This window comes from Lutjanus erythropterus, chromosome 5 (genome assembly GCF_056507025.1).
Source record: "Lutjanus erythropterus isolate fLutEry1 chromosome 5, fLutEry1.hap2, whole genome shotgun sequence".
Taxonomy (NCBI): domain Eukaryota; kingdom Metazoa; phylum Chordata; class Actinopteri; order Lutjaniformes; family Lutjanidae; genus Lutjanus; species Lutjanus erythropterus.
The window spans coordinates 9607340-9631619 of NC_139321.1; the positions used below are offsets into that span (position 1 = coordinate 9607340).

The window sequence follows — 24280 nt, forward strand, 5'->3', positions numbered from 1 at the left end:
TTTTAAAAGAGAACACTGCACAGAAAAGACACTTATTCTAATTTACATTTCCACAATCTCCTAATAATATATTATTTGAAATTTTGTACTATTTTGAATATGTTTTTAAATTAATTTATTTTATATTTTAAGAGATTTCTCAGTGTATCACTAGAGGGAGCTTGAGTACCACCAGTGATTCTGGTACCACAGGAGATGACCGAATAATCTGTAATGAAAATAAACGTCAGCTGCAGCTTTATTACACACTAATCAAAACAAACTTGATGCATTATTTTACATCTCTGCAATATTCTGACAATAATCCCCATAAATCTTACACAGTAGACCTTTAAGTTGAAGTTGTGTCTATGCATAAACAAAAGTAGACATGTAGTGTGTAGTGTAACCATGATCTCACTACACTAAAGTCTTTTTGTGCCTGTGTGTGGGAGAGAAAGTGGATGAGCTTTAAGCCTCTTATTTCCTCTTGGACTAGGGATGGACCGGCTTATGAAACAGTGGCTTTAAAACACTCAACTCACACCCTCAAGATCAGAGGCTTTAAGATTCATGGCTCACCTCGAGAGCTGATTGTTTTGCCCCCTAATTGTGTTCTGCGTCAACCCATAAATTAAAGTCCTTCCCCGGTTAAAATGGCAGTGACTATTTAAGTCGCAAGCGAACGGTCCATCACCCGGATGCATGTATGTCTCGCACGCAGCGTGTCGTACATACAGCATCAGACCCACCACCACGTCTCCCCCTCCTCCGTATCTCAGATCCGCTGCTTTGGTTTGGACGGGGGGAAATCCTTAACTGAATTGCGTCATAAATACGTCAATAAACTCTCATTCACTGACGATCAGGTACCACGATAGCCGCCATATTCGCATCTATGGCAGGGTAGCGGTGCTCTCGGCGAGCGTATGGTCCAGTCATCAACACCAACTATTCCCCGCGCCGACCCCCCGATCCCGTCATCCCGATAGCGGTCCACACGGCAGCCACACAGCCTGCATCGGATCATCAAAGCAGACGAGCCGGACTTCCACACAGAGGGGAAGACATGCAACGTGGAGCGGGGGTCTAGGTTGACTACAATGCCTTAGACTTGGAGAGGAATCCTGGCACAAGATGGAGGTAAACAGCGTTAGTAGTGAGGTGAGTTGACAAACGCGTGGTTTGCATATTAATTTGCTTATGGCTGTTTTCTGGTTTGTGCTGTCCCGTTAAGTTAGCTTGCCCCGGGAGGCTGGCTCGAGCTTAAATTCGCGTCACGACCTGCAGCGCACCGTGATGCATGCTAACACTCTAGCTAATGCTAACAGCTGGTTACATGTTTATTTTTGTTGCACTGTCCCGGGTTTATTAGTTTGATAGCCGCCCGTACGCGCTTTCTACGCCGCTCATTATTCCCGCACGGAGGACGGACTCTTTACCCAATGACACACGAGCTCCCGTTAGCTTTTGTTGTTATTTACACTTCTCAAGAGGAGTTTGCTTCTCAGCTAGCTTAGCGTATGTAGCATTAGCATGTAGCTAACAGCTTGCTAGCTGACAGCTTGCACAGGCTTGAAACTTGGAGACTTGGAGTTTTTATTCAACCTCCGCCGTCTAGTTGATGGAAGAGCCGGTAAAGTGTGTTTGTATACCTATTGTAAAGCAGTAAAACATACCAGCAGCGTTGAATTTATTTAAAGTTTAATGCTAGCTTGTTAAATTTGGTCAGACGTCTTCTCAGCTGAGGGCTGGCTTGTCAGCAGCAGTACAAGTGAATTCACTAATGATGCTGTTATTAGCTATAACTTTAGGTTTGTAAGTCATGTTATAACTTATAATGTTAGAAAACGATTCATTTAGGCAGCTGACAGTATATTAACTGCGTTATCGAAGTGAAATTATAGTCAAGAGTTAAAATACCACTACATGTTGTTTCCACCAGGCTCATAACAACAGAGAACTCTTATTGGAATACAAACTCATCTATTAAACCGATTATAGGCTGATTTATCATCTTCAAACCTTTAATAAAACCAGTGATAACTAGAGCTATAACAAGTAATTATTAAATTAATTCCCAACTATGTTAATAATGGATTAAGTGATATGAGTCATATTTTAATTAAAAATATGTCTAAATTCTCTGATTTCACCTTCTTAAATGTGAATATTTTCTGGTTTCTTTACTCCTCTCTGATAGCAAACTGAATTTCTTTCAGTTGTTGCCAAAGTAAGACATTTGAGGATGTCACCCTGTGCTTTGGGAAACACTGATAGACATTTTTTTCACCACTTTCTGACATTTTATAGATCAAATTACTATTAATCGAGAAATAATTGACAGATAAATCTGCTATGAAAATAATCATCAGTTGCAGCCCTAGTGATAACCTTTAAAGATTTCTAAAAATGATCTCAACTGTGGAAAGGTTCAGTTTGCTTTTGCATGGGCCCCATGATGAGCCAACCTGACATCTTAAACCTCTCCATCTCTGGGATTCTTTGCAATCTTTCACACCTACAGTACAAACTGTCTGTCTGACTGCTGGGACTGTAGGAGAGCTATTGCAACATGCACTTCTGACCTAGTCCATTCTTTGTTTAACTAAATTCCCCTCCTGTGATACCACTTCTGCTGAACCATTCTTAATATTTTTGTTACTGAGGTTCAGTTTATGTAGGTGGCATGGAAATTTGAATAACTCTAACTATTATGGCAGAGATATTACTATGTTTCAACAAGTTTTTTTCATCTCTTGCTACAAACTAGCACTTTAATCTGCTGTTCACTGAATGCTGCTCCTTTAAGCGCTGCCAAGATAACAGAAGCACAGACGTAAACATTAAGCTTAGCCACTTAAACTGGGCAAGTGGTGATGCTGGTTGTTTAATCCACACTTTGTATCGCTTTTGACTTTGAAGATGCTGTTTAATCAGAGTATTTCAGTGATTGTAAAATGATACGATTCTGTATGGCTGACAGATATCGCTTTCAAATGGCTGAAAAAGGCTCGGCCGGTTGTGCTGCAAGTGTAGGCTGCACTCTGTTACAAGCCTCGATGAGCCACAGCAAAGGTGGGAGTGAAAATGTATGTGTGAATTATGACACAAGCACTGCCCTGGCTTTGGCTAGCCTGGATGTTATACTTCAGATATGCACCAAGGCTTACATTTTGACATTTTTCTGTGTGTTGTCTTGCTTTGAAGTGTATATATCTTGACTGATTTGAATGTTTATGTTCTTAATGTTATTCTATAGGGCTCAGATAAGAAATGTGGTTTGCTGGCCTCTGTTCTGAGGATGTACGTGAGTGTATGTTGGTGGCTCCACCCACTGAGTGGGCTTGCGTAGCGCTATGACTCATCCCCCCTCTTCAGAGGCTTGATGGAATTCAACACACAAACACACTGGACTGAATACATCATGCAGGCTGAGCTTCAGCACTGAACTGAAATATGTAGACCTGGTTAATGTTACAAGCGATCAGTTTATTGGTTGATTCTTTTGCAGATACTGATATATCTGACCTCTGCTGACAATATCACAGTGTATGGCTGTTTAAATAAACAAAAGAGGCTCCTGAATGAGTAGAACAAAGCATGTCTATCTGTGGTCTTTAAAAAAAGCATCCCACCACCACCATCAGCCAGAAGCCCTGAAAGAGCTGGACCCTAGATTGTCCTCAAGAGGCTGATTTTGACTGCAGCTCCAGCAAACATCAAACTCTCAGAGCCTGTGTCAGACATGTTGTTTTTGCTCTAGCTGGGGATTAAGCTAGAATGCTAATAATGAGGGGCTTTATAGGGACAGGATGAGAGTCGGACAGCTGGACTGGCTTAGTGTATGGACTCCATACTGTTTGACAACAAATAGAGCTGCAGTTGGAAAAGTGAAAGCGCACTGTTATTGCATGTGACTCATTGATTTAATCTGTTGAATCTTCCATCATACATGTGGGCGTGCAGCAGCTGCAGTCATAGTCCTGCTCAGCTAAAAACAAGGATGAACAAGCTCTCTGGAAGTGTTTCTTGCTCCCGACTTCTCTGATCAAACTTGTTGGTTTGGCTGCAGGTCAATGGGCATCAGATCATGGACGAGCCCATGGAGGAGGGAGAATCTTTCTCGCACTGTGTAAGTAATGATGGACTTTAGGTCTTGGAGCATATGTGTGTGTGCGTGTGTGTGTGTGTGTGTGTGTGTGTGCGCATGTAGGATGACATACCCGCTGCCTCATACTGATACTGTTTGTGTAGGATGAAGGGACATATAAGGAGATTCCTATCACTCACCATGTGAAAGAAGGCTGCGAGAAAGCTGATCCATCTCAGTTTGAACTGCTCAAAGTCCTCGGCCAGGGCTCTTTTGGCAAGGTGAGGAAATAGAGCGGGCCGATCAAATGTTTCCATCCCCATCAGTGCCATCGTGTTTCTGAATTTGTCCTGTTCTCTCAGGTATTTCTTGTCAGGAAGATCATGGGTCCAGATGCTGGTCAGTTATATGCAATGAAAGTTCTAAAAAAAGCATCTTTGAAAGGTAATGCAACTTTGTCTTCGATCTACATCCACCCAAAACACAACATAGTGCAAATTGTTCAAATACGCAGTGTGTTCTGTCCTCAGTGTTGAATTTCTCTCTGTCTCACTGTCTCTTCCTGTTTTGTCTCACCAGTCAGGGACAGAGTTCGCACTAAGATGGAAAGAGACATTTTAGTGGAAGTTAATCATCCCTTCATAGTGAAATTGCACTACGGTAAGAGACACATTCTTATTTGCATAGTATGCAAGCGTTTGTATATAATCATACAGATTACATCCCAGTTCAAGTTGAGTTAGGGATAAGCTGCTTATGTGCATGTTCATGTTCCAGAATCATTGTTAATATCATTTATAAGAGTATTTTGAGTGTTATTACACAGTTATTGAACATCAAATAGCCCCCATTTGGTAAAGTTTATTAGATAACGCTGCTTATTAGAAGGGCGCTCAGAGAATGCAGGTCTCTGTCAAGGCAAATATAGTGCTGCAGGGGTGATGTATTTTTGTAGGGCATCCTGGAAGCTAGTATCACTCTGGTTTCCTCCACAAAAAGCAAGTGGGATTTTTCCATTGGTTTTTGGATTATTGCAGAAAATAAGGTCTGTGGCAAAAAGAAAAGTTTATGATATTTACACGTTTTGTTTAGCAAGACAGTCTTCACAAATGACAACCACTAAAGCTGAAGTACAATCGCCAGAAGCTAATATTATATCGTTCTAAATGATCTACACCACAGTCACGTTACTTGAACACATAAATACTTCAAAATTCACACGTGTGGTATTTACTGATGTATTTTCTGTCATAGAACAAAACATATCATTGGTGATATGGGTTATAAACAATCTTTTGATATTTTTAGGTTTTGCTGTGATATACAATGTATATCTTCTTCTCCTAAAATAACATACCATAAATTCACATATAGTGCAAACATGATGATGATGATGATGATCTTTTAGCTGTGTGCTAAAGTAAATTTTTTAACTTTTTTTTGTCTACTGGCCAAATGAATGTTCAGAGTTTACCAGTCATCCAATAGGTTACCAGTTTTTGGGCTGGTGAGTGAAGCAAATCTACAGTCATAAATCAAAAAAGCTCATTTTGCTCCCAGCATATCACGATATAATGATATTCAAAATCTAAGACAATATCTAGTCTCATATCACAACATCGATATAATTTTAATTTATTGCCCGGCCATAACAATCGTGAAATTCTCTTCGACTTGTGTTATAACCACAGACCTTATTTCAGGCATCTAACTGAAATTCCATTAACTTTGACATGAGGGAACCAGAGGTGCAAAAATGCTCCCTCACTTCTGGGTTTTTCGGACTCATTCCTGCAGCACTCTGTAGTCCAGTCTATGATATGTAAACCTGCAAGTGCACATATTTGGAAGAAGTCAGGATGATCTAGACGTGGCTTATTTCTTACATACCTGCTGCGTTTGTTTCTACAGTGATGTTTGAGGTGGCTGTTGTGTTTTGTTATGTGTTGAGTCGCAGCTCAGCGTTCATTTTACTTATGACAGGCTCATGAATGCCTGATGAATTCAGTTCATTTTGCCATAGACACTGGTGTTACATTTGACCTATCTCACAGTGTCAACTAAAGTGAAAAATACTTTGTGTATCTGCCTCCTGATTCGGTTATACTCCAACATTTAATGGGTTCTGCATTGGCCCATAATCGTGCTAACAGACAAACAAACAAACCAAACTGAAAACCCAACCTCCTCGATGGAGGTAAAAATTAAAGGATTAAGCTAATATCCACTATATCAGTATCAACATTGTGAATGTAAGCAAGCTGTTGTCATTTTAAGCGAGTTGCATGTGTCACCCTGTTACCCAAACACCTGAGTGTGTCTGTGGAAATCCAAATATAATTTGCATGCAGGTAATTCCCTTGTTCCCTTGTCTCCCAGCCTTTCAGACAGAAGGGAAACTGTATTTAATACTGGACTTTCTCAGGGGAGGGGATGTATTCACTCGCTTATCCAAAGAGGTAAGCTGACGTTCTGTTGCCTTACATCATCTCATTAAACTTTTTTGTGCCTTTTTCTATCTGTTATTTTTTTTTGTCTAAAAAGAAAAGTATTGCATGTCCTTTTCATTCACAAATTTAAAGTTCCTTTTTTCTTACCCCTAGTGTTTTGAACATATTTGAGAAAATCTGAACTACATACGCTCAGTGTTGTTTTAAAAAACCCTTAGGAATTTTAAGTTGACAGCTACAAATTGAACAGGTGCAAATTTAGTATGCAAAAGTACTTTATTTATTTTATAAGAGCGTAAGTGCTGCCAAGTCATTAGTCTTTCCTGTTTTCTGTTTGCATTTTATTCAAATTAGGACTTCAATTCCTCATGGAAACACTAGTGCTTTTCTTGGAATCTTTATTCGCTTTTAGATCATCAGTTGCTTGTCAGTTAGAGGCTCGGATCAGCTCTTTTCAAATGCTTTCAGGGAACTCAAACAATGTGTGATTGTTCTCTAGACAGACCTTGTGTTGAAAGCATGTCTCAGAACCAAAGCGATAGCTGCTGGCAATGTCAAATCAACAGCTTGCTGAATCATGTAACCTATTTGAAATGTTGATATTGTGACAATAATAATACTCTGTTTTCTCTGTTTGTGCTAACTGAAGCTTAATGTTGAAGTTGTGTTTTATTTTTTTTTCTCTGCTGCTGAATTTCTCTCCTTTTTCTGAGTTCAGAGAGTAAATTTGTCCAGTTCTTATCAGGTTATGTTTACAGAGGAAGATGTGAAATTCTACCTTGCAGAGCTGGCCCTGGCCCTCGACCATCTGCACAACCTGGGCATAGTTTACAGAGATCTCAAGCCAGAGAAGTACGAATCCTAGACCTCACCTTCACCTTTGACCCTTCACACTCCAACACCACGCTCATCTTCCAACTCAGAAAGGGCAAACACAGCTGTAGTACTTTCACAAGTACAAAACCACTGATTTTTTTATTAGCACTCATCCACTTTACAGCTCTGACTTTCATCTGTCATGTTCTTAAAACACCACAGTGCTCCCATCTTTTCCTAACAACAGTAGCTAGTGCTTGTTCAAGAAGCATTATTCCTTATTTCAAAAAGCTGAGACATTAGTCATGACTTTGACTTTTAAATTAATCACTTTTCTACTTAAACATTGTTTTTGAACCATGAGCTATTCAAGTCGATTCCCCTCCGTTTACTTCCTTTGTCTCCACACCGACTATAATGAAATAGTGAATGACAGAGATGAGTTTTTGACTGTATGTATGCAGTTCTCAAAGACCTAAATGTAATTTTTGTATCTTATGCAGAGTCCTGCCATTATTTTTTTGCCACTCAGGCAGAAGGATCAAGAATCTGCTTGCCCTGATTAAACTTTTCCGTAATATTTTTGTGGTTGAGTGCAACCAAGTACATTTACCTGAGACCAGATTCGAGGTACTTGTACTTAACTTGAGTGTTTCCATTTTATGCAACTTTATGCTTTTACTCCACTAGATCCTATACATCTCAGCAGCAAATATTGTACTTTTTCTTCTACTACATGTGTGTAACAGCTTTAGTTACTAGTGACTGTTTCAAATAATTATCTGTCCCTTTAAAAAAAAAACTTTTTGGGGGGTATTTAGGACAAAGCTAAAAGTGCATCTCTACTGTACATATCGCATCATCACTCTCAACCCAGTTGCATGTTTTTTCTCCAAGAGGCAATGAATGTTCTTTTGCGTTTCAACTTTTATTGAATTGGATTGACTGTCATCTCATTTATGAAGTAAACAGGGCTGTCTGTCTTCATGCAGCACGCTCTAGACACAGGCAGAGCAGAGCAAAGTCTCGAAGACTGGAGCAGATGTACTCATGTCGCTTGCGAAGCAATGTCTGGAAAATTATTTGATGAAACCCCTTTTTTTTCCCCCTAATTTTCGGGCACTCTCCCAGTCAGGCAACTGGCTGATTGAATTTACTGGCCTCAGGCCTTTTGACAATCCTTACTGTTGGACCCTATAAAGACGAAATCGTGCTACAAGAGAAGTTACATATAAACAGTATACTGTCGCATAGACATGGGATAAAATGTTGAAAGGCTTTTATATCAGATGTTGTGATGTATTTAATCTTATCTGACAAATAGCTGACAGGAATTTATGGAGCATTTATTAAATTCGTAAGTTTGTTAAGTCCTCCAATAAGTGATGCCCAAAAAGACCCTTTATAACTCTATATTATTGCAGTCAAAAGTGTAGTATCGTGTAATTTTGTTTATAATGTGGTCTGGTTTGTCTGCACTTGACAGTGAACTCTGATCTCATATGTGACTTTAGTACAGGGATTGACCTGCACCATATACAGCAGGTTCCTCTATTTATGTTTCACACGTCATTTCATACCATAACTTCACACATAACTTCATATTGTCACACAGATCCATACCAGCTAACACATTTTCCTCAGCTTGAATAGCTTCAGAATCTGTGACTGGATGTGTCCAGTGTAGCTGAGAGTGGAGTAGTACTATAATCTGTTATTAAACCTATGAAACTTAAGAATAGATTTGCAAAAAAAAAAATGTAGTGATTATAGGCGAGAAACAACGGCATGAAATGAATAATATACTGTTGTTGTTGTTGTATTGTTAACTTGTCATTAAGAATTGTTGTAATCTCACCTCTGTGGAAAATCTGTTCTTGTCTTTCAGCATCTTACTTGATGAAGCTGGACACATAAAGTTAACAGGTATGTTTTTGATTTACAGGTATATAATTGAATAGTCCGGTCTAGTTAATAGCCTGTAATTAAAGTGTTTCATATTAAATGTGTTTTCACTGAGAATAGATGTACGACCCCTTTTTTTTGTCCTTTGGCTGACTTTCCTCAGCAGCTATTTTTACATTTCTTTCACCGGCACCTAAAAGAATCCAAGTTCTGCACAGTATAATTCCTGGATGTGATTGTTCAGTATGTCGTGTGTCTTTACCATTTTGTTCTGCATTGTTGTCACACAGACTTTGGCTTGAGTAAAGAGTCAGTAGATGCTGATAAGAAGGCGTATTCCTTCTGTGGTACGGTGGAGTATATGGCCCCTGAGGTGGTCAACAGGAGAGGACACACACAGAGTGCGGACTGGTGGTCTTTGGGAGTACTTATGGTACACGAGCTCACGCAAACTCACGCCCTGACTCATCTTTTGTTCTTTGACATTTATATGAAGTGATTATAAAATAATCCTGTTGATTAAGTTCCCTTTCTGTCATTGTGTGTTTGCAGTTTGAGATGCTAACGGGGACATTACCGTTCCAAGGGAAAGACCGCAATGAGACCATGAACATGATTCTCAAGTGAGTCATTATGCATGATTAAAGGGTAATGTTGGTATTTTTGAACCTGGATCCCATTTTACCATGTTTTTGTGTCTGAGTGACTAATGAGGACAACGATTTTTGAAACTGGTCCAGTATTTAGGGAGAGTGCTGCAGCTGGCAAAAGCGAAACTAAGCTAAAATGTAATCCCTACAGCAACTGTCACCTCAACTGTCAAAGTAAGTCCACTAAAAGATGTGGTTTTTGAGGAACATAAGTTTTGTTGAACCAGAAACCCCGCCATACAAACTCCTCTCACAAAACTCTAATTTTCACAATGTCATTCTCATCTTCATTCAGACAAAATAAACAAACACCAGCTCTAGTTTAGTCAAAAGAAACATTTAATTTGCGGAGTTAGATGTGAAAATATCAGGAGGGGAGTGAGAGGGAGGTCTGTCACCAGAGAAACAGCTGGGAGCATGTACAGCCAGAAAATTTTCAAGTCTATCTCAGTGAATTAAGGGTCTGTTTCCACCAAACCAGAGTTGATGATTGTTGGAACAGTGGAAAGAGAGTCTGGTTAGTTTGGTGAGAGCAATAACACAGCTGTTTCTGGTTAAACAAAATGTACTTACTCCTTAAAAAACAGTCTGTCTCTGTAGTGATCCTTTCCATAATGTTGTCAGGCAGGTGGCAAAAACAAGAACCTTTAGTAGACTTACTTTGATGGCGTGCAGTTGCCCGGAGGGATTCCGTTGTAGCGTAGTTTCTCTTCTGATGGCTGCAGTGCTGTCCTCAATACTGGACCAATTTCAAAAATTGTTGTCCCCATGAGTCACTTAAAAAATGATCAGTTTTAATGCACTTAAATACTTAAAACTGGAGCTCTCTGGTGTGCAGATCTCTCATTCTCCATTAGTCAGTTAGACACAAAAACATGGGAAAATAGGGTCCATTTTAAAAAATACTAATGTTTCCCTTTAAGACACTCAAAGCATGATAGAAGTGAAGTTTTAAAATGTAAACAGAGATTGACTGTAGCTTTTCTTTTTGTCCATATTACCCATCTCTCCCTGCTCTTTTCTGCTGTCCAGAGCGAAGTTGGGAATGCCTCAGTTCCTGAGTTTGGAAGCGCAGAGTTTGCTGAGAATGCTGTTTAAACGTAACCCTGCTAACAGGCTAGGTAAGGTGCATTAAAGCTGATTGTGTATAAACCTGTTGCAATAAAAGAAAATGAGGTGTGCTGATCCTTGCATTGCGCCACTCGCTTAGCTTGAGCTTGTTAACATTTTGGCATCCACTTAAATCACATGCTGAAAACCACTGAGAGAGAAATGTGTGAACGTGTTGATCCTGTGAAAACAATAAAAACCTAACGTGCCAGGTTGACTGAACCTGAGTGATCTGTGTCTTTAGGGGCCGGGCCCGATGGAGTGGAGGAGATCAAACGCCACGCTTTCTTTTCCACCATCGACTGGAATGTGAGCACACACACACAAGCACAACAGGCTCGTTTCTCACATATACACACACATGTAACTCTCCAGCTTCTGCTGAGGATTCACACCTAACAAATGGTTGGCTTGGTGACTACTGGCCATCAGTCTTGGCCACGCCAACTATGTTTGTGTGTGTCTGGGCAGAGGGCCAGTTCTCACTGTGTGTGCACTAATAGCCCTGCGTGAGTGTTTAAGAGCCAGCAGGATGCTATTGGCTGGACCGGGCTGTACAGGGATGGGATGGGGGTTAATCTGGGAAGGGTCTTGGCTTCTCTTTCACGTATGTGCACACACGCCAAACAGCCCACGGTGGGGTTTGACTTCTAACACGTATGTGTGTTTTCTGCATGTGTGCACCTGTATTCTCTCCAGAAACTGTACAGGAGAGAGCTCCAGCCCCCGTTCAAGCCCGCAGCAGGTAAACCAGATGACACGTTCTGCTTTGACCCAGAGTTCACTGCTAAAACGCCTAAAGGTAAATCTACACCTACACACACATGTTCTGTTCTGTTCACATGCTTTTTGAGCAAAAGCAACAGCCACTCCTGCAGCCATGGAAACTGCAACTGAGCTCTGGCTACAAGAAACAACTCCAAAATTTTTAGTGGGTGTTTGTATGTTGGTATGTCCATTTTATTAATTATCTTTTTTGTGTATTTAGACTCCCCAGGTATCCCTCCCAGTGCAAACGCCCACCAGCTCTTCAAAGGCTTCAGTTTTGTTGCTCCAGCCCCGATGGATGAGAATAAGAGCTCCCCACTGCTTAGTATACTCCCTATAGTTCAGGTGAATACACATTATCTCTACTATGCATACGTCCTCTGTCACAATTTGCACATTGGTTTTTACCATTTTAACTTACATGCATGAAGGTCCCACATAGATTTGTTTTACTCTTTAGCTTTTGTATGAAGCTCGTTTGGTGCACACAAGGCAAAGAATAACTCGTCAATCTCCAGTAGTGCTTATTTTGCAACATTTACCAACTGAGTTTCACAGCTTACATCTCATGGGCAGAGCCCCTGCAGAAGCCGGTCAAAATACTGTTTAAAGGGTGTTAACACTGTGGTTAACATGTCTGAACAGTTATCATTTTAGTTCAAACTTAGTTCAACTTTTCTAGCAGTGTTTTTACATGATTTTTCTTTCTTGACTATATGGACTGTCTGTGTTCAGTTTCACAGAAAATATTGTAAAAGCTATAGAATCTAGACACCATCTGTGTTTAGATGCACTTGTCTGTCACCAGACACAACACTTTCTGTGAAAGGTATGTCTTCTTTATAAACTAAATAAATGAACAAATTCATGCCTTTTATCCTCATGTTTTCTTAAAAATGCAAGGATCGACTGACCGCTGACCGGAATTACTGGCCATAGCATCAGATAAAACTGATTCTGTGCTGGTCCAGTTTAAATGTGCGCACAGCAACGCAGACAGCTGCGTCACAGCCATATTTAATGGCGCCACACGCGCACACACAGCATGCTAGCATGTCATTGACATTAAGAGGAGCGATGGACAGGATGAAGAGGAGAGTTAGGGAAAGAAGAGAGGGAGAAAACAGGAGAAGATAGGAGAGCAGAAAGGTTGCAAAAAGGAAAGGTTTAAGAGGGAGAAAGAAAAGAGGAAAAGAGTTATGTAATAGTCAGTGTTTTATTATGGACATACAGTTGAATTTTCCTTTTAAGAAAATTACAAAGATGTTTGTATATGCTGTCAAGTAGCGTTCTTGGAAAGAAAGAAAATCGGAATTGGCAGGTCAGAATTTTAATAAAATCGGAAATCAGCCAAAAAATTTGTAATTGGTGTATCTTCAGTTTTCATCCTGTGAGCAGAACTCTTGCAAAAGCTGGTCAAAACACTGCTGAAAGGGAGTTAACACTACAGGTAACACATCTGTAACCGTTACTGACCAATTATCACAACATTTTAGTTGGTGTTCACACACTTTCAACTGGCTGCCTGTGTTCATTTTGACATGACTCACAGAACTCGATGCAAACAGTCGATTTCTGTACAGTGAAGTGAATTTGGGATCAAAATTGACTGACACAACAGCAGAAACTATTAAAAAAAACAAAACCTAGTTGCAGAATGGCCACAATTATCCTTACATAAACACGCCGACACACACACACACACTCTGTCCTCGTCACAGTCAGCATGAGTCCATTTATGCCCATAACTGTTAATTTGACAGCACTTTGCCACCATTAAGTGACGTGTGAATAGGGAGTCAAAACCACAATGGCTTGTAAATGATAGTAAATCTGTTCTGACAGTTTGACTGCTGAATATGTAATAACATTATCTGCTGACATTCAGCTCTGGCATATTTGTGAACAGAAGTGTTAAAACAAATTCTGTGGGAGCACACCGCCACCAGGACGGTCTGAACTACAACACACTTTTGTTGTCTTATATGGATCGGCAGCGGACTGTAGTGACATTGTGGTGGTTTGTGAGTCGTCACATTAAACGTCTCCTGCGTCATGGCTTTTGAAGGACACTGGAGCGTTTTTTAAGTTACTCCGTGAATGTTAAACAATGTAATGTAACGCTTCAAATCTCGTTCTTTCCAGATGCACGGGGGCACGGCCAAGTTCTCTGATCTGTACGAGCTGCAGGAGGACATCGGGGTCGGCTCCTACTCCATTTGTAAACGCTGTGTACACCGAGTCTCTGCCATGGACTATGCTGTGAAGGTAGCAGGCATTTTCTTTTTATATCCACTATACACCGGTGCTAATTTTCTGTTGTACCATACTTTACGCACTCACTCATGAGAGTTATCCACTAAGATCACAGTTTTGTTTGCCACTGAACAGCTCCACAGTTCCTTGCTCAGCGGTGTCTCATGAATGATGCACACGCACTTTTCATTGACATCTCCTCCTAGATTTATCATGCTCTCCCAGAACTAAACTGGTGACCTTTGAGTCAGAATCCTGCTTCTCTAACCTTCAGGCCACCGATGCACCACATTTAACCTGCAAAATGATAATGTGTCATGTTCAGTATCAATAGTTGCATTGAGGCTGTGACTGTGTGAAAGCCTTTATAACATTTTCCGTCATTGTCAGCACTTTTTGTGTACCGTTTGTTCTGTGCAATGAAACATAAGCCAGTTTGAAGGCTGTATTTGAACATCTTTCAAAAGCACTGTGGTTTTAGATTCCTGGGAAACTACATTAAACGGTGTGGTGAGAATGTGGAAGTTTCTAAATTGGAGTGTATGAAATTGCTGAAAATTGATTAAACATGGTGGTTAGTGTTGCCAGTTGACCAGCAGAGGGCAGCACAGCTCCAGCAGCAGAAGCCATGCTTGCTGAAATGCTTGCAATACTTTCTTGTTTAAAATATCTCAGCTAGTTTAGATTGTTGAATACTGTAAGTTACACAGCAGGAGAGGTTTTCATTCATTTCACAATAAGTGCTCACGTCTGTGTTTCCATGTGTCTCAGATTATAGACAAAATTAAGAGGGACCCCTCTGAAGAGATCGAAATCCTGATGCGATACGGGCAGCATCCCAACATCATCACACTAAAAGACGTCAGTATTATTTATGTGTGAGCATTTCATTAAAGTTTTGTTGTTAGTCACCATACTGACAGGTCGCCCCTGTGTGTGGCAGGTGTATGATGAGGGCAGGTATGTATACCTGGTGACGGAGCTGATGAAGGGAGGGGAGCTGCTGGACAAGATCCTCAGGCAGAAGTTTTTCTCCGAGAGAGAGGCCAGTGCTGTGCTCTACACCATCACCAAGACTGTTGACTACCTCCACTGCCAAGGGGTGAGGAAACACATCTGCACACATATGAGCACATTTCATGAGTGAAAAGTCGACATCTTCTTGTCTCTCTCTCTTTTTAATAAACAGTGTTTTCATTGAGTTTTGCATATATTTACTGCATATGAACAGACAATGAAACATGTTATCATCATTTTCACATACTTAAATAAAATAAAAACACATGAGATGAGGAGGAAAAACACCAATAAAAACACATCAAGTAAGGAGAAAAATAAACAACAAAAACACATCAGATGAGGAGAAAAACAACAACAAAAACATCAAATAAGGAAAAAACAGAAAACAATGATTGTGCACCTTGATGTCCAAGAAGCTCCAATAACAGCTTCCACACTTTGAAATCTCCTTCCCTTCCTCTGGTTATGAAAGTGAGCCTCTCCAATACAATACAAAATGCCATCTCCGTCACCGTACATGTCTTAAAGGTATATCAGTTTTTCTTCAAAATAGAGCTATCATCCTCCTGGCCCGTAGGTGTCCAAAGTCAATTAAAGTTATTTCTTTTGAACAAACAATAAAGTTCAACATCATCCTCTCTAATGTTTTCCTCTCCTCTCTTATCCCCCTCCCCAGGTGGTACACCGAGACCTGAAGCCCAGTAACATCCTGTATATGGATGACTCGGGAAATCCTGACTCCATCAGGATCTGTGACTTTGGATTCGCCAAGCAGCTTCGAGGAGGCAACGGCCTGCTCCTCACCCCCTGTTACACCGCCAACTTTGTGGCACCAGAGGTGAGCGTGGAGGAGGGGTGGAAGGAAAAGGAGAACAAGCGCTGCAGTACCATTTAAAGTGAATTTTCTAATTCAGATGATCAATATCCTGAATTGTCCTTAATGGTTTGACTTTGTGCGTGTCCAGGTACTAATGCGGCAAGGTTATGATGCAGCCTGTGATATATGGAGTCTTGGAGTTCTACTGTACACCATGCTGGCAGGGTAAGACTGCACTCAGCAGCAACTGTTGGACAAATTTGGCTTAAATGTGGGTGGGAATGATTAATAGTGAAGTGTGAAGTGTCCAAATTTCTCAAGCACTCTAATGCCTCGCAACAATGAAGCTCAAAATAGAGGCCATACATCAGTGCTTTTGTCATGTACGCTGCTTGTGCTGTTGGTGTTATTATGGACACTAAGTGTTGTTGCAGATTCACCACCACCTCCCACTATAATTTCAGATAGTTGTATTCATGTTGTGTTTAATTACCGCAAAGTGGCAGCTAAGTTTGCCTCATGAGACTAGTGTACAAAAGAATAAATGAAGTGGAATACAGCTTGTAATATGTTCATGTTTTCTCTGCTTTTTTTTTCCTCCTGACAGGTACACGCCGTTTGCTAATGGGCCAAACGACACACCAGAGGAGATTCTACTTCGAATAGGATCTGGGAAGTTCTCTTTGACAGGAGGCAACTGGGATACTGTATCAGACACCTCAAAGGTACGCATCAACACTCAACCACGCTTCACATGGTGGTGTGACATTAAAGTAGAATTTCAAAGTGTAAAAAATCTGCTGTCTGTAAAGCCCTTTGTACACTTGTTTTTGAAAAGTGCTACATGAACTGGATATGCCTCTTTTTTAATTTAGCTGTAATAGATTTGATCTTATGCAGATTTGCTTCATTCTGTAGATCTACAGAAGTAGTTAGAGATGGTTTTTGAACAACAAAGACAGCTTCTTTTTCTTATGTGTGCTTAAATGGTCGAGACACGTTTCCACTGCAGGAACTTCCCCTAAGGACAAGAAACCTTTGAAGGAACTCAGTGCACTTCCACTGCAGGGACCAAGGTCTTAATTAAGTTCTGGGGACATTGTATTAGTCCCCAAAAAGTCCCTCCTTGTGGGGGTAGCACTTAAAAAAAAGCACAGGAACTGTGGGGCTGAGGCCTGCAGCATAACACTTCTGATTGATTGTGTATTCGCAGCATTTTATTTTAGACACCGTCTTTAAAATTATGCAGCCACAAACCAGTCTGTTTTTCGGTCTTTGTGTTTTGAGACATCAGTACCAAGTTACAGAGGAAAGCATACGACAGATGGACCAGCGACAGTTGTTGTATAGTCACAAGCAAAAACAACATTGTCGTCGTCGACTAATTTGCCTGATCTTTGCGAGTTTCTAGACTGTTGTGGGAACACAGACAACAATGGGCTGAAGGAACCTTTTAGTTCCTTAAAAAGTAGTTCTAGTGAGTTTAGGTGCCAGGTACTTTGGGTGAACCCGCAGCTATTGTGATTTGATCTATCAATGAAAAATCTACCCGTCCTGTCCATGCTAACACAATAAATAAACCTACAAAGCATGTAAGTTCATAACAAAGATGCCTGACACTTGGACACTCTCCTCATATACGTTGAAGACTTGATGTTGTGATGTGTTCTAGGACCTGCTGTCCCATATGCTCCATGTGGACCCTCACCAGCGATACACAGCAGAGCAGGTTCTAAAGCATTCCTGGATCACCTGCAGAGATACGCTACCACACTTCCAGCTCACACGCCATGATGCACCACACCTCGTCAAGGTGAGTGTGTGTATATTTCGTCCTAATGAACAAACAATACCATGGTAAACAAAAACAAGAATAAAATTCAGCCATTGTTGTTTTTCTTTGCCACCTGAAATAAAAACTCTTTTGAGGTTCTCAGACAAAAGACTGAGGGGGAGATTTACTGAGCCTGCCACAAATCACTGTCAGGAGAGCATGTTGGCGTGTCTGGACAGTAATGCAGAAGCGATTTCTGCATTACTGTCCAAATCTGTTGCTTTTTCTCTCTCATTCTCTCCCTCTTTTCCCTTCATATTTTAACAGTTAATATCAACAGAATAGTAGTACACATCTGTAGGTTTATACTGTTTTTTTTTAGCCTGGTGTTCGACTGCACTTACAACTCTTGTAAGCATTTATGTTGTCCCTGTCATGTCCAGAAAAATTACATCTCCGGTAGCTCCAGTACAGTAAAGAAACAAGTACTTGTTTTCAAAATTTTGGCATCGACTTGGCACTGAAGGTTCAGTTCTCCTGACAATCCCTACAGATAATAATGCCTTGTGTAACATGGTGTTCAAATGTTTTGAAATGATGTGGTAGAAGAAAGGTCAGTGGTATCTCAGAGTTAGGATGGCCTCACATGCGTTGGCCTTGAGGGGTAATGACACTTTCCTCAGTGTTTCTAAACATGGAACCACATCATCTCACCAAATCAGAGAAGGGTCTGAACTCTCCCCTCGCAGTGCCTCTTCCTCTTGACATTTAGAAGTGAGCCCGAGCCTCTGTGATTCATACTCTGTTAATCTCATCTATTACTAATATCGGATCCAACAGAGCAGATGTGTCCACCCTTCTCTTGCCACGTATCAAGGTCAGAGCTTCTTTCAAATGGAACTCATCAGGTCGTGTTCTTGGCACAGGAAGTCGAGCACACAGTGTGTGTGGCGTTCAAGCAGTTTAAGTAATGAGAACACTGTTGCTAGGCCACTGACAACAAAAAAAAGATGCTGGTTCATTCACTTTACAGAAATGGTGATTTTTTTTTTTTTGTATTTTTAGGTTACATAGGACAGAAAGGATAAAAAGTGTAGATCACAAAACAAAAAAAAAACTTCAGTGAGTGCCGGCATTAAGACATCAGCAAACATCACAAATCACAAACTGGAATCAAAATGCTTTCCACTTATGAAGTCACAAGGACCGTATCAACTTGACTCTACTTGAAGGCACAAAAGGTCGAGGTAAAAACAGCACAACAGAGCGATCATCCCTCATCTCCCGGCGTGCGATCAGTTGTTCTCAGACCCCCCTCAGAGGGAGGTTGTCTGGGCAGCGTCTTTACCAAGCGCTTGAACCACCTAAGTCGACTCCTCTTAATCTCAGGGAGCAGCGGCTGTATATAGAAGCACTCTGAAATTGCTGAACTCTTCACCCAATCGTGCAGCGAGAGGCCAGCCACCCTGCACAGGAATCTGACATCTTGTTCTAACAGATAGAACCCAAAGCCTGTGATCATAGGCGAGGGTCTGAACAAAGATGAGCAGTAAACTGAGAGCTCTCTTCAACACCTTAACATCAGACAGTCTCACAGTCCTGTTTTCCCTCAGAAAGACGACCCTCACACTCTTCCTTAGTGCCATCATAGATCTTTCCCAGTGCTTATTCTTTATACAGATATTTATCCATGTAATACAGCATATTAAGCAGACAGGGAAGAATCCTGTTTTACTTCCGGCTTTGGTTGAAAAATGTTTAAGTTAATAGTCATAGAAATACAGTATTTTATCCGTTATACCTGTGCTAGAACTCCAGAACAAGCTACAGTTTTCAAGGTGTATTTTTCATGCAGTGAAAGAACTCTTCTGTTATTTCTGAGGTGGGGTGACTGTGGTTGCCAGCAGCATAGACAAGAGCTATGCATGCAATGTTGTAATAGAACACATTATCAAAGCATAGTGTCACCATTAAGGGATGCACCAGGTCTGCAACAGTATTCAGTTCTGTTAAACCTCTATTGATAAGTTTATGTAGGCCAAGATTTCCACGGTCACAAACACTCCTCTGCCACCAGACGGTCCAGTTATTGATGGATGGTTCAATGCATTCATGCTGCTCACATTATATTTTCCCTTTCTGTTGATATGACGGTGACCATGCATCATTTTCCCACTCATCAGTCTGAATCGTGTCGCTGACTGGAGACCCGTCATCCTGTTCTTAGTCATGAATCCCACAGCTGTCAGTGATCTATTCTTGCTCTTCTCCTCTCTTACACATGTGATTCAAGGTCTAACAAATAGATTGTAATGAAATGCTCAGATGGACACCGCTGCCAGCATGAGGTGTTATTTTCGTACCTGTGGTCTCTTTGTTAGCTGGAACAAGTCCTTTCCTGGAACTCTGATCTCATCTGTCGGGGTCACTGTTGATACGTTGATGTGTTTGGTGACTAACAATGTACGCCTAGATAAAACATGTATTTTGGAATATTTTTCTGAATGATTAGATTAGATAATGATCGTAGAGCGCTGACATATGAAATGGGCATAACCGCAGATGTTGCCATTATACAAGCATGCATCATTGTAACTGAACCTCTTGACCTTTTCTGTTTACTTGTAATTTTAGTGATGTCATCTTGTTTTCTACATTTCAGTGTTAGGTTTTAGTCCTGCTCCCACACTCCCATTCAAATAAATGTGGCGTAATGCAGTGTTGAATGAGATGTTAGCAGAAATCACCCAGAATCTGAGAAATTTGTGAAGTTGAATGTAGTGTTGCACTGAAGCTCCTGTGATATTTATTCATATTAGCAGAGTTATCATAGTGAAATGATGACAAATTAATGACTTGTAAGGCCCAGATGCACTGGAGGCATCAGATTTGACGCCACAGAAACAGCTATATTTTGGGAAAAGGTGTGATCATTATTTCTTTAATACAGCCTTGTCCCTGGGGGGAAGAAACCCTTACTTTTTCAGGTCAGTGTATAGAATAACGTCATACCAAATGATGTGCGATATTCATGGTTTTTGGATTAAATTGCCAGGGCAACTGAACCTGCACCAACCTATACCAAGGAGATGAAAAGGGAACGACAGTGTGTGGACAGTATGTCATACTTTATAATAATGCAGCAGTGACAGATGTTTCCTACAGGTTATTAGTGTATATCACACAGATCTGTCTGTTTGTCACTGTTAACAGAGACTCCAGTCTGCAGTGTGGTTCATACTTCAGTGATAAACAACAGAACTGTAAAGTAACATAAGGATTCATGATCAAAAAAAGTTTTTATATCATGTCGGCACTTTTGTCAGTGTTCACACTCTCCCTCTCTCTCTCTGCTGTGAGTCTGCATCACATGTTTTTAGTCTTTTCAGCTCTTTTCAATCAGTTACTGTGGCTGCAGAAGAAAGCTTTGGCCATCATCCAATGCTCAAAAATCAAAATGAGGTTGGAGAAGGGGCTCATAATGCTTTTGGTGCACATTCAGATGATTAAAACAATAGGTGTGTGTCAAAATGCATACGTCAGATGCTTTTTTTGCGTTTGGGTCTTTAGTAGAACAAAACTGACTGATCTCCTTTACACAATCTTGAGGAAAGTTTGCACACTTCTGTGCTGGGTCTGGCATCCACATAGGGTACAACACACCAACAACTTCAAAGTTGGATTGTTTTAATGACTTAAAAGTTGAAGCCAAGTGTTCATGTTGTTGTTTTCCAGGGAGCCATGGCTGCCACCTATTCAGCACTGAGCCAGAAGACAAGTCAGCCGGTGTTGGAGCCCGTGGCGGCGTCCAGTCTAGCCCAGAGACGCAGCATGAAGAAACTCACCTCAACAGACATGTAGACACACACCGCTCGCCCTCCAGTTTTGACCTCACTCTCAGTCGGACTCTCATGCGCAAAAAAGATGCACGCACGCACACAGACCGAAGTCCTGGCCAGTCAGACCCACTGTCTCCCTTTTTTTTTTTTTAAATCTATTTATTTGACACACCCGACATGTGCACACATACACACACACACACATTGGCGCACTCACACTGGACGAGGTTGCATTGTGAAGAAGTCAGCTGAAGAGGAAGAGGGGAAAACTCACATATCTGTTACTGCTGGGGAGACAGACTTGTATTTATTTCCACAGCTTTCATATGCACTCGCCCTCCTCGCCTTTCATTCGTTCTTCCTCGTGTGGGGAAGAAACGCACCAGCTGATGTTCTCCTTCACTGTGATTGGCTGATTCAAAGCTGCTTCGGTAAACTGTGCCCCCCCACCCCCCACACTGCTCTTCATCTGCGCTCTGCCATCCTCCTCCTCCTCAGTTCTCTCTCCTTTCCCTATTTGCTTTTGCTCTCTTAACTTTGTTTCTTTTCTACTGGTTTATGTGTGAGAGTGTTGGCAGGGCGATTTTGTCTGAGGGATGCTGTAAGACTGTTTCCTTTCTTGAAAATAAAAAGATTAGATTCTGCTTGTGGCAGATTTAAAAAGTCCCTCAGAATCAAAATCATCTGCCAGCACTTTTGGTAACATAAAAGCATGTGTGGACAGAACCTGTATTTCTTTTCCCTTAAAATTCACAGTCTGACTCCTGTTACTTTATGATGCTAACAATGTATCAAAAGAGGTAAAATAAGCTGCAGATGGACAAAAGAAAATGTCTAGCGTTCGAAGGTGAAAAAATGTGGTAACGATAACAGAAATTCTAGTTTGCAAAAAATATATAAATATATATATATATATATATATATATATAAATATAATGAAGATGATGAAGATGAAGAGCATGTGGGGGAGCTGTAGGGATTTCTCTGGGGGGGACGGGACGCACCCCGTCGAACCAGAGAGGCTGAATTTAAAAAAAAATTTCCATGGATATCTCTTCAAAAAAGACATTGTGGAAATTGTATGATATTGTATTTATTTCATTTGATTTTTAAGATTCTATTTTTCTTTCAAGTTCTGTATATATTGACATTAAAGATCATTATTGACATGCACTCTGTGTGGTCAGAGCTGCTTTGTTCTGTCACAAAACGCACCAAACGTGTCCATCATTCATGAGAAATTCAAGTGGGATTACCTCAAAACATAACGCCTGTAGCCATAAAAACAAAAAGGTATAATAGTCATTCAAAAATCTTTTTCGAGAATTCTGAATCACAGAGGTCCTTCAGCATACAGTCATGAATGTGCACGAAAAATAGGCTCATTGGTTCAGTAATATTTGAGATCAACTGTGTACAAGCTTTAGGTCCAGTGATCACGCACACAAGGTCATCATCCTCTCCCAGCTGATGCCTGGCAGTGATAGAAAAGGGTTTGTTCACCTAAATAATAAACAAAAATTCTCACTTCTACTCTTGCTTTAATGTTGGCTTTAACAGTCAGGTTTTAAGATACATGTCTGAGATTTCTGCCACCGACTGACTATAATGCAGTGGATGTATTTTTGTGGCCCTTAAAGCAACATTTTCTTTTCAAAGGCCTGTTTCTCTGAATAATCAGCAGACTTCATAATGAATAGTTGCATTTGACTTTTTTTTTTACAGGCAGATTTGTCTCTAGAAGTGTTTGTAATGCTTGCATTGTTGAAAAAAGGTCACACGGTGAACGTCTTTGCAAACAATTGCCTATTTACACATCCAGCTGGAACGGAGCAACACTGTCCTGCCTTTGGAGTCGAGATTCTGTCCCCATGGAAAATGTAAGTCAAATACTCACTTTTTTAGCTCTGTTTTGATCTCCATAAGTTCTGAAGCTGCTCTATGATTGCTAGCTAGTGGCTAACTGGCTATCTGCCATGTGGTTCTGATACAATTACCACAATATTAGTGTGGTAACATGATTACTTTTCACTACTTAGATACCAAATATGGTGAAAACCTAAAATAATGTTTCATGTTTGTTGTTAAGTTTATTGTTCACTTTAAAGTTTGTGTAAAGCAACCATAAATGTGTGTTCTGAGTTTGTCACACCACAGAAACATGTCCTTAGCCACCGAGCCAAGTTTAAATGATTAAAAAACTTACCAAGTATATAAATTTGGCCTCAAAATCATTAAAAAATGAGCAGTTTTCTGCTGTCTGCTGTGCTGTGTGACTGTCAGACACAACTATGATCTGAGAAACGTGGACGCCCTGTCTTGCAGCTTTATTGGACATGTCCAGACATGTTTGAGCCACCAGAGCCAGAGGACGGTGACAGGATGATGTCTTTTTTTTTTTTTCTTCTTTTTTTTTTCTGTGTTGGGCTCATGGAACTGAAGTGGGCTGAAGTGAACTGCTGGGCTGATCTGGATCGAGAGAGTCGCCGAAGGTACGCTTGTAACTGGGAAGAGGAGGCGGGGTCGTTTATGTGTTGATTTGAGGGGCTTATATAATGTTGGGGAAACGTCGGCTCCGACACGTCACCGAGCCATGTTTCAGGTCCGGCCAAAAAATCGTGACTAACAGTCTACGGGCCTAACTGTGCAATTCAGTACTTATACTGTAGTTCTCAGTCTTTTTGCATGTTTTCAGCACCTGTGTTCTAACATGTCATGCTTTCAAAAAGGTCAATTTATGTGAACAGACCCTTTAAAACGATGACCACATCCTTAAGCTGCTTCATCTCCCTTTGTGTGTCCT

The 24280-nt window shown here is 40.7% G+C and overlaps 1 protein-coding gene across 2 annotated transcripts; it reads left to right on the forward strand.

Annotated features, from left to right (window-relative positions):
* Window positions 1-752: 752 nt before the first annotated feature.
* Window positions 753-22660, forward strand: rps6kal (ribosomal protein S6 kinase a, like). 2 transcript variants are annotated; one of them, XM_084718712.1, is made up of 22 exons: window positions 753-1143; window positions 4055-4114; window positions 4237-4353; window positions 4435-4516; window positions 4652-4732; window positions 6452-6531; window positions 7268-7374; window positions 9227-9264; window positions 9534-9676; window positions 9796-9866; window positions 10926-11014; window positions 11248-11312; window positions 11703-11805; window positions 11992-12116; window positions 13917-14039; window positions 14799-14888; window positions 14971-15129; window positions 15724-15885; window positions 16013-16089; window positions 16472-16589; window positions 17537-17677; window positions 21374-22660. In XM_084718712.1, the coding sequence occupies exons 1-22, from the start codon at window positions 1117-1119 to the stop codon at window positions 21497-21499; spliced, it is 2184 nt and encodes a 727-aa protein (XP_084574838.1). In that variant the 5' UTR covers window positions 753-1116; the 3' UTR covers window positions 21500-22660. The 2 variants fall into 2 exon arrangements, with proteins under 2 accessions (XP_084574838.1, XP_084574839.1); XM_084718713.1 differs by lacking the exons at window positions 753-1143; window positions 4055-4114; window positions 4237-4353; window positions 4435-4516 and having other exon boundaries at window positions 4650-4732; window positions 7258-7374.
* Window positions 22661-24280: the final 1620 nt, after the last annotated feature.

What these genes read in the sequence shown, in the direction of transcription:
- rps6kal (XM_084718712.1), top strand. Translation starts at nt 1,117, where the DNA reads ATGGAGGTAAACAGCGTTAGTAGTGAG. An exon ending in AAAAAAAGCATCTTTGAAAG is followed by an intron (nt 4,517 to 4,651) that starts GTAATGCAACTT and finishes TTGTCTCACCAG; the next exon opens with TCAGGGACAGAGTTCGCACT. An exon ending in TGGACACATAAAGTTAACAG is followed by an intron (nt 9,265 to 9,533) that starts GTATGTTTTTGA and finishes GTTGTCACACAG; the next exon opens with ACTTTGGCTTGAGTAAAGAG.